This window comes from Mobula birostris, chromosome 30, assembly GCF_030028105.1.
Source record: "Mobula birostris isolate sMobBir1 chromosome 30, sMobBir1.hap1, whole genome shotgun sequence".
NCBI classification, from domain to species: domain Eukaryota; kingdom Metazoa; phylum Chordata; class Chondrichthyes; order Myliobatiformes; family Myliobatidae; genus Mobula; species Mobula birostris.
The window spans coordinates 33,364,709-33,382,193 of NC_092399.1; the positions used below are offsets into that span (position 1 = coordinate 33,364,709).

At 48.8% G+C, this 17,485-nt stretch overlaps 1 protein-coding gene and 1 long non-coding RNA gene across 3 annotated transcripts in view; one reads left to right on the plus strand and one right to left on the minus strand.

Annotated features, from left to right (window-relative positions):
- The window catches only part of tinagl1 (tubulointerstitial nephritis antigen-like 1), a 57,995-nt gene extending 44,179 nt beyond the window's left edge, over positions 1–13,816 (minus strand). For both annotated transcript variants that reach the window (XM_072247235.1, XM_072247234.1), the window contains exons 1-3: positions 13,636–13,816; positions 12,889–13,243; positions 6,575–6,638 (exon numbers count right to left, since the gene is read on the minus strand). In XM_072247235.1, coding sequence (XP_072103336.1) covers positions 6,575–6,638; positions 12,889–13,192 — 368 coding nt within the window. In that variant the 5' untranslated portion in view covers positions 13,193–13,243; positions 13,636–13,816. The remainder of the gene's footprint in view (positions 1–6,574; positions 6,639–12,888; positions 13,244–13,635) is intronic.
- Positions 13,362–17,485, plus strand: part of LOC140190563 (uncharacterized) — a 48,223-nt gene continuing 44,099 nt past the window's right edge. Inside the window, exon 1 of the long non-coding RNA XR_011883634.1 lies at positions 13,362–14,097. This is a non-coding gene — a long non-coding RNA (uncharacterized lncRNA). The remainder of the gene's footprint in view (positions 14,098–17,485) is intronic.

Here is a 17,485-nt window from a genome sequence, read left to right on the forward strand (position 1 = left end):
ACCACAGGCACCAAGCTCTAATCTATTCAGTTTATCAGGACCAGACTGACAACGCACAGCACTCCCACTCCTCTGCCCTACCTTAAAAACTGTCTGAAATTCACCACGGAACTAATTGCAGTTCCCTCAGGGTTGTGGAGGAGCAGACATCGGATGTACTTAAGGCAGAAGCTGATATGTTTTTGATTGTTAAGGGTGAATTGGATTGAAAAATATATCAGCCAGGGTTGAATGGTGGAGCAGTCTCAATGGTCTGAATAGCCTAATTCTACTCCTGTGCAATATGTTATGGTCTCACGATAGCTGCAAATGGTAGCACATTTGCATAGCAGTTTTATAGTTGTAAAACTACGCTTTACAGTACTGGCTGTAAGGTCAGTCAGCACAGCATTTCACAATACTGGCTGTGAGACTGGGTCTCGATTCCTGCCGCTGCTTGTAAGGAGTTTGTGCGTTCTCTCTGTATCTGTGTGGGTTTCCTCCGGGTGCTCCGGTTTCCTCCCACATTCCAAAGATCTTAGCAAACTGTGGGCACGCTATGTTAGCGCCAGAAGTGTGGCAACACTTGTGGGCTGTCCTGGACAGTTCCTGCCGATTTGATCTGATGTATTTCACTGTATATTTCGATGTACTGTACATATGTGTGACAAACAAAGCCAATCTCTCATCTCATCTCAAGTGGTGTTTGTTTTTTTCACTTATCACTTTAAAGAAAAAGCAAACTTGGCTTTAGGGAAGGGTCAGGAAGGCTGCACAGAGGTTCCCTCAGAGACATTCCGTTGGTTTCAGGAAGCTGTCAGACACTGGCACAAACCGCAGACTGACTCAGATCGGAAAGGTGATTGCTTTGGGACTAGCACTAATAACATTATCAACTGGCTAATGCATCACATTGCACAAGTGTGATTCACATCCTGCAACCTCTGCGATTCCCTGGTGACGTGATGAGCTGATAGGGCAAGTATCATGCAATGCGAACTATCAACCTTTGCCCTACATTATCACCGCCACGCAGGCTGCACACACTCCGGGCTGGGAGACACCACACACTGCCCTGAGCCCCATTCCTGCTTCTAATCCTCCAGACTGAAACAACACAGCCACGGAAATTTGGGATGGGTGGTGATGTCGCTGCTCCTGGCTCATTGTGAAAAATGTATCTCGGGCTCTGCTTCCCTTCAGGGAAGAACTTTACCAGCGTTAGCCGGTGTATTTGACTCCAGAGCCACGAGATTGCACTGTTCACTGCCCTCTGCAACGCCCTAGCAACCTACTTCATTCAAGGGCACTTAAGGTTATCATTACGTTGTCACATGTAGAGTGAAACATACAGTGGAATGTGTCTTCAATGACTTAACGAAGGGGCAATAAACACCGACCTTGCTGAAAACAGCCAGATCCCAGGTACAAAGTGAAATTAAAACCACTGGCAACCCCACACTGAAGATGGTTTGGACTGTGCAGCATGAACACGAAACTGCTGGATGACAATGAACTGAAATCGGCAGCAGGAATCACATGACTGCCACTGTCCAATCAAACTCAGCGAGGGAGAATGATTGAGAGACAAGGTGAAGTCTTGAGAACACATGGGCAGTCCGCTGCCTGTGTGTCGGGGGGCCTCAGCTTTGAATGCCAGCTCTGACAGCTGATGAGAATGAAGACCAAGCTGTGGTCTAGAACGGGCATCCGGTGGGAAACACGATGGTCAGACTGGGTGAACCCCACTGCACAGAGTCCTCCCACTACTGGGATTAGCCCACACCAGGGTCTCAGAGAGCACCAGAGGCATTTACAGAAAGAGCTTTGAGATGCAGCCTCTTGGACTGCTAACCAGCCAGCAGTTGTTTTCACTGTTTGCTGCTGAGGGACAGAGGGCTGGACACACAGCACAGAGAGCTAAAGGACTGGGACTAGAAACTTGCTCACACAATACCAGTCACAAACAGGACTGAGCAACCAGACCCCAGGTGAACTACCCACACACATTTCTGAATGTCATTACCCGCCCCCGCCGGGCAAGTGCTGCTCCTCACCTTTGCTTTTCCTGGTATTTATCTCCCAGGTGTTAAACTCTCTCCAATGACGTCAACATTAATGCAACACCGAAATTTCATTTGTGGTGAGATTTACAAATTCATCAATCTGAGAAACAAATTGTTCTGTTGCCGGAACTCATTGTGAGCAGTTTTGGGCCCCTTGTCTAAGAAAGGACGTGCTGACATGGGAAAGGGTCCAGAAGAGCATCATGTGAATGATCCTGGGAATGAAAGGGTTAACAGAAGAGCAGAATTGCATGGCTCTGGGCCTGTACTCACTGGAGTTTAGAGAATGAGTGGGGAAAACTCATTGAAACCTATTAAATAGTGAAAGGCCTAGATAGAGTGAATGTGGAGAGGATGTTTCCAACGGTGGGGCGCCTAGCTCTAGGGGGCATAGCCTTGGAACACAAGGATGTCCGTTTAGTACAGAGATGAGGGGGAATTTCTTTAGCCAGGGGGTGGAGAATCTGTGGAATTTTTGCCACAGATGGCAGTGGAGGCCAAGTCATTGGGTATATTTAAGGTGCATGTTGATAGCTTTTTGATTAGCAACGATGTCAAAAGTTACGGGGAGAAGGCAGAAGAATGGGATTGAGTGAGATGATGAATCAGCCATGATGGAACGGCGAAGCAGGCAAATGGCCTAATTCTGCTCCTCTGTCCAATAGTCTCCAGGTTTTTCCTCCTCTGGAGGATGTGCCTCCGAAACATCTTTGCTTTCCCCGGCACATATCCCTATGGGCATCAACACTTAAATTTCATCTGCAGAAAGATTTACCACCTCAGTTGTCCTACTGCAGGGCTTTGACCCTGGAGGTCAACAATTACCCTTTGACCACAAGTGCTGCTTGGCCCAGTGAGGTCCTCGAGCAGTTTGTAATTCTTGCAGACATGTTCTCATTCATTCCCAGAACAACTTAATCCCGACAGTTCTGAAATGAAGCTGTTAAAGGCCCATCACTCAGACTACCCTCTTCAGCCTCACTGAGCTCTCTCATCTCCTGTGGTTTCAAATTCAACCAAACACATGAGGCTTGACTGGCTTTCCCTGCGGAGCTTAGCATCATTGTTACTCCCAACCATTGCAGGTTGCTGCCGACCTCCGATCTCGGCCACATCTCACTGCTGCAGGAGGGGAAGTCGCTGAAACTCCATGGTCGAGGAAAACCCCACCCTCAGCCCACATGCAGGCAAGCTGGGAGCCCCCAAGGCGCAGGCATTCATAGACTGAGCTGGTGTCCTTCCAGACACATCACTGCAAACTTCCAGAGTGTCTCTGTGGCCCCTTTGCACAGAGGACATGCTTCCCTTGGGCAGGTCTTCAATTCCACTAACCCCTGGACGCAGAGTTCCATCCTTCCCTCCCTCACTGCCACATTAATGATTCGGTAACATACCCTGTGCCAGAACAGAGCTGTTACCATTGCAACATGTTGCAGAATCATTGCAGCCAGACCCTCAGCCCAACTTCTCCATGTTGACTAATCTGCCCATGTGACCTAATCCAATTTGCCTCTGCTTGGCCCATATCGTCCAAACCTTTCCTATCCATGTAATGCAGCTGTTCAAATACACGTAGCTGACCATTTTTTTTTAGAGACACCTGCTCATTAATGCAAATATCTAATCAGCCAATCACGTAACAGCAACTCCACGCATAAAAGCAATGCTGGCACGGTCAAGATGTTCAGATGTTGTTCAGTCCAAACATCACAGCGGGGAAGAAAAGTGTTCCAAGTGTCTTTGACCATGGAATTTTTTGGCATTTTTACGCACAGTAGTCTCTAGAGTTTACAGAGAATGGTATGAAAAAACAAAAAAAAAATTGTCCAGTGAGTAACAGTTCTGTGTCCAAAAATGTCTTATTAATAAGAATGGCTAGACTGCTTCAAGCTAACAGGAAGGCAACAATAACTCAAATAACCGTGCGTTACGACAGTGGTGTACAGATGTGCATCTCTGAATGCACAACGCATTGAACCTTGAAGTGGATGGGTTACAGCAGTAGAAAACCATGAACATACTGTGCACTCAGTGGCCACGTTATCAGGTACCTAATAAAATGGCCACTCTGTGCATCTTTAAATAATTTTTTATACCTGCCTCAGCCACTTCATCTGGCAGCTCATTCCAGATAGAATTTGTGAAGAATTTGTCCCTCACATTTCACCCTATCTATGCCATTCCTGAGGCTCTGGAGGGTTCCCGTACTGTGGAAGATGTCCTGCCTCGTCCCTGTGCCGAAGACGCCACGCCCCAGCGGCCTCAATGACTACAGACCTCCCACATCATGAAGACCCTGGAGAGACTTGTTCTGGAGCTGCTCCAGCCTATGGTCAGGCCGCACTTAGATCCACTCCAGGTTGTCTACCGGCCCCAACTAGGAGTTGAGGATGCCATCATCTACCTGCTGAACCGTGTCTACACCCACCTGGACAAGCCAGCGAGCACTGTGAGGGTCATGATTTTTGACTTCTCCAGTGCGTCCAACACCATCCGCCCTGCTCTGCTGGGGGAGAAGCTGACAGCGATGCAGGTGGATGCTTCCCTGGTGTCATGGATTCTTGATTACCAGACTGGCAGACCACAGTACGTGTGCTTGCAACACTGTGTGTCCGACAGAGTGATCAGCAGCACTGGGGCTCCACAGGGGACTGTCTTGTCTCCCTTTCTCTTCACCATTTACACCTCGGACTTCAACTACTGCACAGAGTCTTGTCATCTTCAGAAGTTTTCAGATTACTCTGCCATAGTTGGATGCATCAGCAAGGGAGATGAGGCTGAGTACAGGGCTACGGTAGGAAACTTTGTCACATGGTGTGAGCAGAATTATCTGCAGTTTAATGTGAAAAAGACTAAGGAGCTAGTGGTAGACCTGAGGAGAGCTAAAGTACCGGTGACCCCTGTTTCCATCTAGGGGGTCAGTGTGGACATGGTGGAGGATTACAAATACCTGGGGATATGAATTGACAATAAACTGAACTGGTCAAAGAACACTGAGGCTACCTACAAGAAGGGTCAGAGCCGTCTCTATTTTCTGAGGAGACTGAGGTCCTTTAACATCTGCCAGACAATGCTGAGGATGTTCTATGAGTCTGTGGTGGCCAGTGCTATCATGTTTGCTGTTGTGTGCTGGGGCAGCAGGCTGAGGGTAGCAGACACCAACAGAATCAACAAACTCATTCGTAAGGCCAGTAATGTTGTGGGGATGGAACTGGACTCTCTGACGGTGGTGTCTGAAAAGAGGATGCTGTCTAAGTTGCATGCCATCTTGGACAATGTCTCCCATCCACTACATAATGTACTGGGTGGGCACAGGAGTACATTCAGCCAGAGACTCATTCCACCGAGATGCAGCACAGAGCATCATAGGAAGTCATTCCTGCCTGTGGCCATCAAACTTTACAACTCCTCCCTTGGAGGGTCAGACACCCTGAGCCAATAGGCTGGTCCTGGACTTATTTCATAATTTACTGGCATAATTTACATATTACTGTTTAACTATTTATGGTTCTATTACTAATTATTATTTATGGTGTCAACTGTAACGAAAACTAATTTCCCCCGGGATCAATAAAGTATGACTATGACTATGACTATGACTATTTACCTCAATAAATTCATTTCCCAGTCTACCACCCCCTGGGAGTAAAGCCCTTGCCTGCCCAATCTCTCCCCATCACTCAGGCCCTTGAATCCTTGCAACAGTCTTCTTTGTATCTTTCCAGCTTAATGACATATTTCCTATCATAGACAGCTTATCGAGTTCCTTAACCAGCTACCTGCAATGATTGCATCTGCTTTGTAGGGTCTGGCAGCTGTGAGAACCTGCCACACATCAGAAAGGAACGTAGATCCCATCAGTCTAGCTGCAGCCTTGCATGTGAGATCAGACAACGCCTTTTTGTGAAGCCGGCAGCTGAGGGCTTTGTACCTCACAAATCTGGAGAAAAGCACACAAAATGCTGGAGGACCTCAGTAGGAGAGGCAATATCCATGGAAGGACTGGTGAAGGGTCTATCGGCTGTTTAATTTCCTGCGTTGGTGCTGCCTGACCTGCCGAGCCCCTCCAGTGTTTTGTACGCATGGACCCACAATTCGCATTCGAGAAGCGGCTGCATTCCTGTAGCACCAAGAACCGAGCCAGAAACAAAGTGTAGTCAGTTCGTCAGCACAGTGCAGCAGTACCCGGCCGACAGTGTTCGATACCCGCGGCTGGACGGCTGCCTATTTAGAAGTGGTGATTACTCACCTCCAAGGATAACCTACCCCTCTCACTGCTCTACCACTTCCCCAGTCTGGTCATTCCACACACCCACCCTCAGTGTGAAGAAGTTGCCCCCCGGGCCCCTGTCAATCCTTCCTCATATCAGCTTCGAGTTGTTGATTCCCTGGGAATAAAAGACTGTGTGCATGCTTCTAGACCCCAGTGAGGTCCTTGGACCAGACGTCTACAACTGGCAGTGAGTACTTTCACAAAATGAAAGATCGCAGGCTAGCCTGAAGCAGAGTTTGCAGCGAACAAGCCTTACCACAGATTGCAGTTCTCTCTGTAGGTCGCTCCAGCGGGATAAAGCAGCCCATTCCTCACACACTCTAGAGGAACAAAGAGAAGATTCAAAGATTCAAAGTTCCTTTATTAGTGAAGTACATATTCAGTATATAACTCTGAGATTTGTCTTCCCACAGACAGCCATGAAACAGAAAACCATAGAACCAGTTTAAAGGAAAACATCAAACCAGCAACAAGGATAAGGGGAAAAGAAAATCACATGTAACACCCTGATTCACAATTTTACTGCTAATGCTGCGGGTCTTTCATTTTAGCGGTTCTGTAAGAGCAGTCTGTTCTACTTTCAGCCTGTTTTGGTCACTGGTGAAGATAGGGATGTTTAGGAACGTGTGTCATCCACTTAGGATGGTGGAGCCGGGAGAAGGTTCCAGAGAACGCTGCGGGGAGAGGTTTTGTGAGGGGCACGTAGGTTGGTCTTTGTTTGGCAGAAGGTGAGAGAAGACGCTGGAGAGAACTGATTGTAGGATTTGATCGGATGGGAAATGTGATTCAATGGAGCCAAGGCATGGAGTCTGCTCTGCCGAGGATCAGTGAATTGGAAGATTTGAGCTCCACCCTGTGAACATTTGACTGTTTAATATAATGGGCCCTTTTTGTTCTTTTTCTTCCCTTACTGACCCTTGGGTTAGTGTTCACAAATATGCTTCTGTGTAACTGTATGCAGTGTGCGATCTGTTATTTCCTGCCGACGGGCTGTAACAGGACATCAAATCACACAGCACTCACACAAACTGGGGCTTGGGTGGGCGAGCGAGACATCCCAGTCCCACGGATTTGGCAGGACTGGAGTTGTGTATTCTACGTTTGTATCTAGCGCTGTGTTTTTTTTATTGACTGTGGGCCGCAGAAACAGTCTGCCCCAATCCAAATCGCACAAAACAGCAATAAAACAAAAAGATGCAAGCAGAAATCAGAAACACATTGTAACATGAGTGCAGTCCACAAACTACTTTGATTAAACCTTGCCCAAGACCCAAGCCTCTGGCACCAATGAGTGAGATGGAGAGAGAGGGAGACCGATCAACACAAGCATCTTCCTCCGGGAGCAGTGATTGAGAGTGCTGAATACCATCAACAATTGCCAGACATCCCACCTCTCCCGGAAATTCCGGGAGTCTCCCGCGAATTAATAGCGGCTCGCTGATGCCCGCAAATTATATACAATATGACGGAAATCAATTTCTTTTGAGAGCGAGCGAGGGAGAGAGAGCAAGAGAGAGCGCGAGTGACCATGAGAGAGAGAGAGAGAGCGCGCGCCATGGCAGAGTGTTCCAAAAAATATATTTAAAACGTACGTCACCCCAGACTACCCTAAAGTGTACCCCTGCCTAATAGGGGTCAAAAATAATGACAGTGTTGCTCGCTGCACTGTTTGCAACAGTGACTTTTCTATTGCCCATGGTGGGTTAAGACTGTAAAAGACATGTTGAGGTGAGTTTAACAGGTGTCATTCGTTCATTAGCATAGCTAACATTATTTAAACTAGCTGGCCAGCTGCTAAGGAGCTACTCTATTGCAGACATCCCACCTCTCCTGGAAGTCTCCCGCAAATTGATGGTGCTACCTCCCTGAAATGAGTTTTTGCAGGGTGGGATGCCTGAACTGCTGATAGCTGAACAATGGAGGTCTGCAATAATCCCCGACTCCCTCACACTGACCCCAGCTCCTCAGGTCATTAGAGAGGGCGTGGGCTAGGTGAGGAAAAGACAAGGGGTAGATGCTATTCTGGATGAGGATGGGAACATCTAGTTTGTGTTTAGTTATTGTTTTAGTGCTTTCGTGTAAAATAAAAAGCATGAACCAGGAGATTTGCAGTCGGCTAAGGGCTAGATCTGTAGGATTTAAGACCGGTGATCCAGAACACACAGGGAGTGATGTCAGAACATCCTTCAAAAGGGTAAACCTTCACAAGGCTTCGGATCCTGACTGAGTACCCTGGCAGGGCACTGAAAATCTGTGCCAACAAACTGGCTGGTGTGTTGGAGGACATCTTATAATTTATACTTTATTGTCACCAAACAATTGATACTACAACATACAATCGTCACAGCAATATTTGATTCACTCCCTGGATTACAAACATTAAAATATTAAAAATTAATAAATATTAAAAATTTAAATTATAAGTCATAAATAGAAAATAGAAAAATGGACAGTAAGGTAGTGCAAAAAAAACTGAGAGGCAGGTCCGGATATTTGGAGGGTACGGCCCAGATCCGGGTCAGGTTCCGTTCAGCAGTCTTATCACAGTTGGAAAGAAGCTGTTCCCAAATCTGGCCATATGAGTCTTCAAGCTCCTGAACCTTCTCCCAGAGGGAAGAGGGACGAAAAGTGTGTTGGCTGGGTGGGTCGTGTCCTTGATTATCCTGGCAGCACTGCTCCAACAGCATGCGGTGTAAAGTGAGTCCAAGGACGGAAGATTGGTTTGTGTGATGTGCTGCGCCGTGTTCATGATCTTCTGCAGCTTCTTTTGGTCTTTGACAGGACAACTTCCATACCAGGTCGTGATGCACCCTAGAAGAATGCTTTCTACGGTGCATCTATAAAAATTAGTGAGGGTTTTAGGGGACAGGCCAAATTTCTTTAGTTTTCTCAGGAAGTAAAGGTGCTGGTGGGCCTTCTTGGCATTGGACTGTGCTTGGTGGGACCAAGTCAGGCCATTTGTGACATTGATCCCGAGGAACTTAAAGCTTTTGACCTGTTCCACTTGCGCACCACCGATGTAAATTGGGTCGTGCGGTCCGCTACTCCTTCTGAAGTCAAAAACCAATTCCTTCATCTTGCTGACATTGAGGTATAGGTTCAATCTTCAACCTCTCACTACTGCATATTCTTCATACCAGTGCCCATGAAGAGCAAGGCGAGACCCATCAACAATTATTGCCTGATAGCACTCACATCTACTGTGAGGAAGTGCTCTGAGAGACTGCTCATGGTTTGAACTTACTCCCACCTGAGCAAAGGACTGGGCATGCTGCAATTTGCCTGCCACAACAGGTCTATAGAGGATGCAACCTCACCAGCTCTTCACACAGCTTTGGAGCAGCTGGACATGTCGGATTGCTGTTTATTGATTACAGCTCGGAGTTCAACGCTCATCAGCAAGCTTTTAAACCTAGGCCACTAATAATAATAATAAATGTACTGCTGCCACAAAACAAATTTCACAACATACTCTATGCCAATGACGTTAAACCGATTATGATTTGCCAATGACACCATCTGAGCTTCTGCCAACAATGAAGTGTACTGGAGAGAGAGAGATCAACTGGCTGAGTGGCGTCACAACAACAACATTGCACTCGACATCAATAAGACCAAGGAATTCATTGTGGACTTCAGGAAGTGGTAGTCAATAAAGCCCCCATCTGCAGGAAGGGGTAGTTGATAAAACCCCAATGAGGGGTCTGTGGCAGGAAAGGTAAGCAGCTTCAAGTTTCTGGACATCAACATCTTTGAGGATCTATCCTGGATCCACTGGTGCGATCAGAAAGGAGCCACACCAGCAGCTATTCTCCACTGGGAGTCTGAGGAGATAGTCTTTGGAGACAAATCTATCAAATTTCTATAGACGTACAGATGGAGAGCATTCTCACTCATTGCGTTGCTGCCCGGGCATGAAGGTTCCAGTGTCCAGGATCGAAAGAAGCTGCCGAGATTTGTCGACTCAGTCAGCTTCATCATAGTGGGAACCTTCCCCACAACTGAGGACGTCTTCGAGAAGCAGTACCTCAAGGAGGCGACATCCATCATTAAAGATCTTCTCCATCTGGGACCTTCCCTCTTTGCCTTACTACCATTGAGAATGAGGTACACCACCCCGAAGACCCACACTCAATAACTGGAACAACTACTTCCCCTCTGCCAACAAACTTTTGAATGGACGCTACCTCATCATTGGCCTTTTGCGCTAGTTATATTGTAACTTAAGGGAATGCTTCTGTATTATATTGTACTGCCTATGCCGGTGATAGTAAACCTGATGCTATCGGTGCAGATCGATTCATTACAACGGTGCGTTGAGTTAGCGGAAGGTAGAAGTGTAACAGTGCAGAATAAAGTATCACGGTTATAGAGAACGTGCCGTGCAGACAGTAGGTGCAAGGTCACAAGGAGGTGGACTGCGAGGTCAGGAGTTCATTCAATAGTCTTCCAAGATAGAGATGGTCTTTGAGCCTGGAGTTTCAATCAATAGACGGATCAGCAGAACCGTGGAGGATCCCGATAACTGATCGATAGAACGTGGTAAGGGGGTCTCCGGAACGACGTCAGAGACCGGAGCTTGAATTCCATCAGACAGCGAATCGTAGGTTTAGGGCGAACACGTGTTCTCCGTCTAAAATCGGATTGCAGCCGGAAACTAGGAGAGATGGTCTCCAATAGTACAGTGTCCAACGTGACAGACTGTCGAGGCGGTTCGACCCATGGTCACCAGATCAAAGTCACCTACCGCAGAGATCCGTGCCATCAGCCGATCGTTACACCCGGTGATGTTACTGTATGGTGAGGGGGTTCTAATCGACATGCCGAATAAGTGTAGGTCTCATCGATACAGCGATCAATCACAGACTGGGGAGAGTCGACACCGACTGCGGTAGCTTATTAGACAGGGGCCCGAAGTTTACAGTCTGGCTTTGTCTCAGAACAGGACGAGAGCAAATCAACCCCACAGAGCAGGAGTGGCCTGGTCCCTGTCACGGATCAATCGCCTTGCTAAGATTCGGTCCCTGCTCGGCGGGGGCGGGAGGACCCCGTGCCCACACACAGCTTGACCGAAGGGCTCCACCAGTGCACTGCTCGGCGGGAGAGTGGGAAAGGGAAAGGGAAGGGCAGCCATGACATTGAATGGGGTAGGTGACGAGGGCCAATGGCTGAGAGAAGGAATCTGTCCAATTCTCTGACCAATGTCACCGAATAGAGGATTCTGGCCAGGACAGGGGCCAGTGTCCCTTGCGATCCTCCGGAAACGACGCCTCTTCGGACACCGAATGGAGCCCGGGCGGTTTCGCCGGAGTTGCTCCGACTATACGCAGTGAAGTCCGCCTTACCAGGATGTAGTGACAGCACGGGTGGATCCCACACACTGTTGAAGACCCCTGAAAACTTGGGTCACTGGACTCCATCCACTGCAGGCCGTGAACACGGCCCTCTCTGGTCTCTGGAACACGCAGCGCCTTCCGGAGAGTTTCCCTACCCTACCATGGATCTCCGGAAACTGTTGTCAATGGGGGTCAGAAATACTGTCCACTGATTTTCCCAGTATACTGGGAATTGCGTGGGGTCTGAAGTATTTTCACTAATTTTCCAGTACAGCGAGGATTCTTCAGAATCCGAACTCTGCCCTGCCGACCCTGGGCACCAAAACCCAAGCGGTTACCCGAACCTTGTTCTCAAGACGCAAGGGATGAGGGTGAGGATGAGGGTTGAGGAGGACCCGGCCACAGTCCACTTCGGTCCCTAACACCGCATGTCCAGAAATTCGCCCTGCCAGTCGGCAGAGCAGCTTTCCCCAGAGCGCCAGAGACCCCACTTCGAGCCTCACCTCAGGCGCGGTGTGTCTGCACGTTCCCCCTGTGACTGTGTGGGTTTCCTCCGGGTGCTCCCGTTTCCTCCACATCCCAAACTCTTGTGGGGTTTGCGGGTTAATCGGTCACCAGCGTTAGATGATTGTTGGAATCCCGGGAGGGACGGGGGGTGTTGGGGGCGCAATTGATGAGAGTGTGGAGAGAATGTGTTGAAGGGTTTCGAGGAGATAAGGAAGGGGCAATGGGACGGGTGGGGTTGCTCTCCCGGGAGCTGGCCCGAATGGCCGCATTCTGTGTTGTTAGACGATCTGCAGAGCACGGAGTCACCGTTACCGGTCTGTCGGATTACAGCAATATTACGCCCCAACCTCACCTGCACCTACCACACGGACCAGTCCGTCCCACGTTCCCTCGTGCGGCCAGTCTCCGCGTCCCCATCACCCCCGTTCGTCCGAAGAGAAGCTCCGCAGAATCTGTACAACCACGCTTCACCCAGTAGCGGGAGACCATTCAGCCCGAACAGTCGATTCTGACTCCCATGCCACCCACCATTGTCTCTGCTACCGCTCCTCCCCCCCCTCCCCAGTTCTCCCCCTCACCCACACGCCAGGGACCGTTAACCCACCGTCCCCGCACGTTCCACAAGAGCTGTCAAATCAGCCCTGGTTGTATCAGGAGGTGCACACTTCGGCTCAACCGTGAAGGCGAGGCGCTCGGAGGAGCCCCGCTCTCCCGCATGAGGGCTTACCGTCTCTGCTGTGGAAAGGAGGCCGGGTGCCGAGACAGAACGCCCAAAAGTCCGGGCAGCAGTCCGACACGGTTCTGTTACAGAACAAGTCGCAGTAGCAGATGGTGTCGATGTAAGGCACAGTGCAGGCGTCGTCCCTGCCGGGGCAGCAGGAGCCCAGGCGCCGGCAGTATATCCCCTGAGGGTCCCGGAGTCCGGCGCGGTGCAACCCCGGGCTCAGCTCCCGGCGGCTGCGGCGGGCAGCCACCTCCAGTCCTGCCCGCAGTAGGCACGGCAGCAGCAGCAGCCAAACGGCTCGGACCATCGCAGGCGGTCGGCTTGCGATCCCAGGCACTGTGCTTCGGGGGCTCGGCTCCTGCAACACAACGAGCGGAGGGGTGTGAGTGGCCAGCGACCCGGAGAGCACCCCCCCCCCCCAGCTCTTCACCTCCCTACCCAAACTCATACCTCGCTTCTCCTCACTCCCGCCCGAATTCACCCCTCCCCTCTCCTCACCCCTCCCAAACTCACCTCTACTCTCACTCTATCTCCCCAAACCCACCCAATCGCAGACCCTGTCAACCTGTGCCCGGAGTGTTTAATCATCTGCCCCGCGGGACCCCTCATCCCGACAGAATAACTGGTCCAACCCCACCCCCGTGCTCCCAGCCCCTGTCGTGTTGGGGGACGTATAATACCTGTCCTGCCCTGCAGCCTGAACTCTGATCACTTGAATCTTCCCCCTGCCCCCCTCAGTGTCTCACCAACCTTTTGCCGAGTTTCAGCGTTATCTCTGCACGCCGAGTGTTTACTCGGCAGCACCAAATTCAAAGTCTAATCCGGATGTCTGCCTGAGATTGTGCTCCGCGCCTCTGGTTCGCTGCGCCGCTGCACACCTTAGAGAGACCCACATCCGCAGCGAGTGTCCGGCCACGGCCGCCACGCCTGCTTATTTAGAGGGCGACCCGCCCACGAGGCCATGAGCCAGCGTACCGGAGCCGGGAACTTGGCCACAGCGGCTTAAAAGCGGTGACTTGATAACGGACTCGGCGGAGATGTACGCGGGGAGGGGAATGAGGGGCCGATGGAAGACCGCAACTGAGAGGCAGTATCTCCGAGGCTGAATGAGAGGGAGGGAGAGAGGGAAAGGCTGGGATCCGAAACTCAAGCACCGATCAGCTGGGAGCCACCGTGGGGCAAATGGTGAAAGAGACCGAACTGCTCAGGATGGTAAGGCAAACAGAACATTCCTGTATGAAGGTACAGCTCAAGAAGGGGCCGCCTTCTCCATTAGTGGATCAATCAAACATTCCATTATCAACCTAGCTCCAGGTTTTCTCATTTAAACATTTCCTCTCTCACACATGTCCTCTGACACCTGACATTTCCACCCAGTGAGCAAGATTATGTGGAACATAGATAGAACAAAGGCCATTCAGCCCACGATGTTGTGCCAATCTTGATGGGGCAGTTGGTTTACAAACAGAGGCAACGTGCAGTGATTCTGCAAGCTGATCGTAGGGCAACATTGCAGTCGACCGGATGAGTTGCAATGTAAAAAGGGGGACAACATCAAAATGGGTTAATTCAGGATCAAAGCTGTTACATTTGAACGTACCCAGTATAAGGGATAAGGTAGATGAACTTGTAGCACAGTTACAGATGGCCATGTTTGACATTGTAGGTATTACTTAATCATGACTCAGAGAAGAAGGTGGTGTACACCCCAGGGGTCTGAAGAAGGAGGCCGAAGGGATTAGTAATGATCTTTCTAGAATCACTAACGTGGTTCTGGAGGACTGGAAAATTGTAAATGACACTCCACTCTTCAAAAAGGGAGGGAGGCAAAAAAAAGAGGAAATTCTAAGCCAGTTGGCCTGACCTCAGCGTTGGAAAGATGTTGGAGTCAATTGTGGTTTCAGTGTACTCGGAGGCACATGATAAAATAGGCTGAAGTCAGCACGGTTTCCTTAAGGGAAAACCTTGACTGTCAAATCTGTTGGAATTCTTGGAAGAAAGAACAAGCAGGATAGACAAGAGAGAATCGGCCGATGTTGTGTGCTAGGATGTTCAGATGGCCTTTGATAAGATGAGGCTGCTTAACAAGTTAAGGGCGGCACGGTATTACAGGAAAGAGACTTGCACAGGTAGAGCATTGGCGGACTGGCTGGAGGCAAAGAGTGGGAATAAACAGTCTTTTCTGGTCGGTGAATGGTAACTAGTGGTGTTCCACAGTTTTGGAACCACTTTCTTTACATTTGATTGGATAATGGAATTGGTGGCTTTGTGGTCAAGTTTGTGGTTGATAGGTGGAGGGGCAGGTAGTGTTGTCGTAGCAGAGAGGCTGCAGAAGGACTTAAACAGATAGGAGAATGGACAAAGAAGTGGCAGATGGAATACAGTGTCGGGAAGTGAGTGGTCATGCACTTTGGTGGAAGAATCCTACACGAGGATTCCCTGAAGGTTAATTTGCAGGTTGAGTCTTTGATGAAGATAAATACAATATTGGTGTTTATTCCAAGAGGACTAGAATATAAAAGCAAGGATATAATGTTGAGGCTTTATAAAGTGCTGATGGGCCCTCACTTGGAGTATTGTGAGCAGATATGGACACCTTATCTAAGAGAGGATGTGGTGACACTGGAGAAAGTCCACAGGACATTCACTAATGTGATTCCAGGATTGAAAGGTTTGTCATATGAGAAGCGTTTGATAGGTCTGAGCCTGTACTCAATGGAATTCAGAAGAATGAGGGGGAATCTTATTGGTTATTTCTTTAGTGGTTTGATCGGGGCAGGACTGCGCAGGCGTGTGGTCATCAGCCAGTGAGAACAGTGAGAAGAGTTTAAAAAGAGACACCTTATACAGCAAGCATTGGAAGAGCAGGCGTCAGAATAGAGGGGGACAGAGAAGGAAGGCTTTGGCTCAACGGGGCTTCAGCAATAACGGGTCGAGGCAAGGTAGGTTGCCTGTGTAGAATACAGACAGGAAGAAGTATGTGAGGCTGGTGTTCTGTTCTTCGTGTCAGATGTAGGATGGCCAGGAGACTCCCAGCCTTCTGGATGGCCACATCTGCATCAGGCGCGTCGAGTTGCAGCTCCTTAGGGACCACGTTAGGGAACTGGAGATGCAGCTCGATGACCTTCGCCTGGTCAGGGAAAATGAGGAGGTGATAGAGAGGAGCTATAGGCAGGTAGTCACACCGGGGCCTGGGGAGACAGATACAGTGGCATGCAAAAGCTTGGGCACCCTTGGTCAAAATTTCTGTTACTGTGAATAGCTAAGCGAGTAAAAGATGACCTGATTTCCAAAAGGCATAAAGTTAAAGATGACACATTTCTTTAATATTTTAAGCAAGATTACTCTTTTATTTCCATCTTTTACAGTTTCAAAATAACAAAAAAGGAAAAGGACTTGAAGCAAAATTTTGGGCACCCTGCATGGTCAGTACTTAGTAACACCCCTTTGGCAAGTATCACAGCTCATAAATGCTTTTTGTAGCCAGCTAAGAGTCTTTCAATTCTTGTTTGGGGGATTTTTGCCCATTCCTCCTTGCAAAAGGCTTCTAGTTCTGTGAGATTCTTGGGCCGTCTTGCATGCACTGCTCTTTTGAGGTCTATCCACAGATTATCGATGATGTTTAGGTCGGGGGACTGAGGGGGTCATGGAAAAACCTTCAGTTTGCACCTCTTGAGGTAGTCCATAGTGGATTTTGAGGTGCGTTTAGGATCATTATCCTGTTGTAGAAGCCTTCCTCTTTTTATCTTCAGTTTTTTTACAGACAGTGTGACGTTTGCTTCCAGAATTTGCTGGTATTTAATTGAATTCATTCTTCCCTCTACCAGTGAAATGTTTCTCGTGCCACTGGCTGCAACACAAGCCCAAAACATGATCGATCCACCCCCGTGCTTAACAGTTGGAGAGGTGTTCTTTTCATGAAATTCTGCATCCTTTTTTCTCCAAACGTACCTTTGCTCATTGTGGCCAAAAAGTTCTATTTTAACTTCATCAGTCCACAGGACTTGTTTCCAAAATGCATCAGGCTTGTTTAGATGTTCCTTTGCAAACTTCTGACGCTGAATTTTGTGGTGAGGACGCAGGAAAGGTTTTCTTCTGATGACTCTTCCATGAAGGTCATATTTGTGCAGGTGTCGCTGCACAGCAGAACAGTGCACTACCACTCCAGAGTCTGCTAAATCTTCCTGAAGATCTTTTGCAGTCAAACGGGGGTTTTGATTTGCTTTTCTAGCAATCCTATGAGCAGTTCTCTCGGAAAGTTTTCCTGGTCTTCCAGACCTCAACTTGATCTCCACTGTTCCTGTTAATTGCCATTTCTTAATTACATTACGAACTGAGGAAACAACCACCTGAAAATGCTTTGCTATCTTCTTATAGCCTTCTCCTGCTTTGTAGGCATCAATTATTTTAATTTTCAGAGTGATAGACAGCTGCTTAGAGGAGCTCATGTCTGCTGATTGTTGGAACATGGTTTGAGGAGTCGGGGTATTTGTAAAGCTTTGAAATTTGCATAACCTGGCCTTTCCTAATGATGATTATAAACAAGCCATAGCCCTAACAAGTTAATTAAGGTCTGGGACTTTGGTAAAAGTTATCTGAG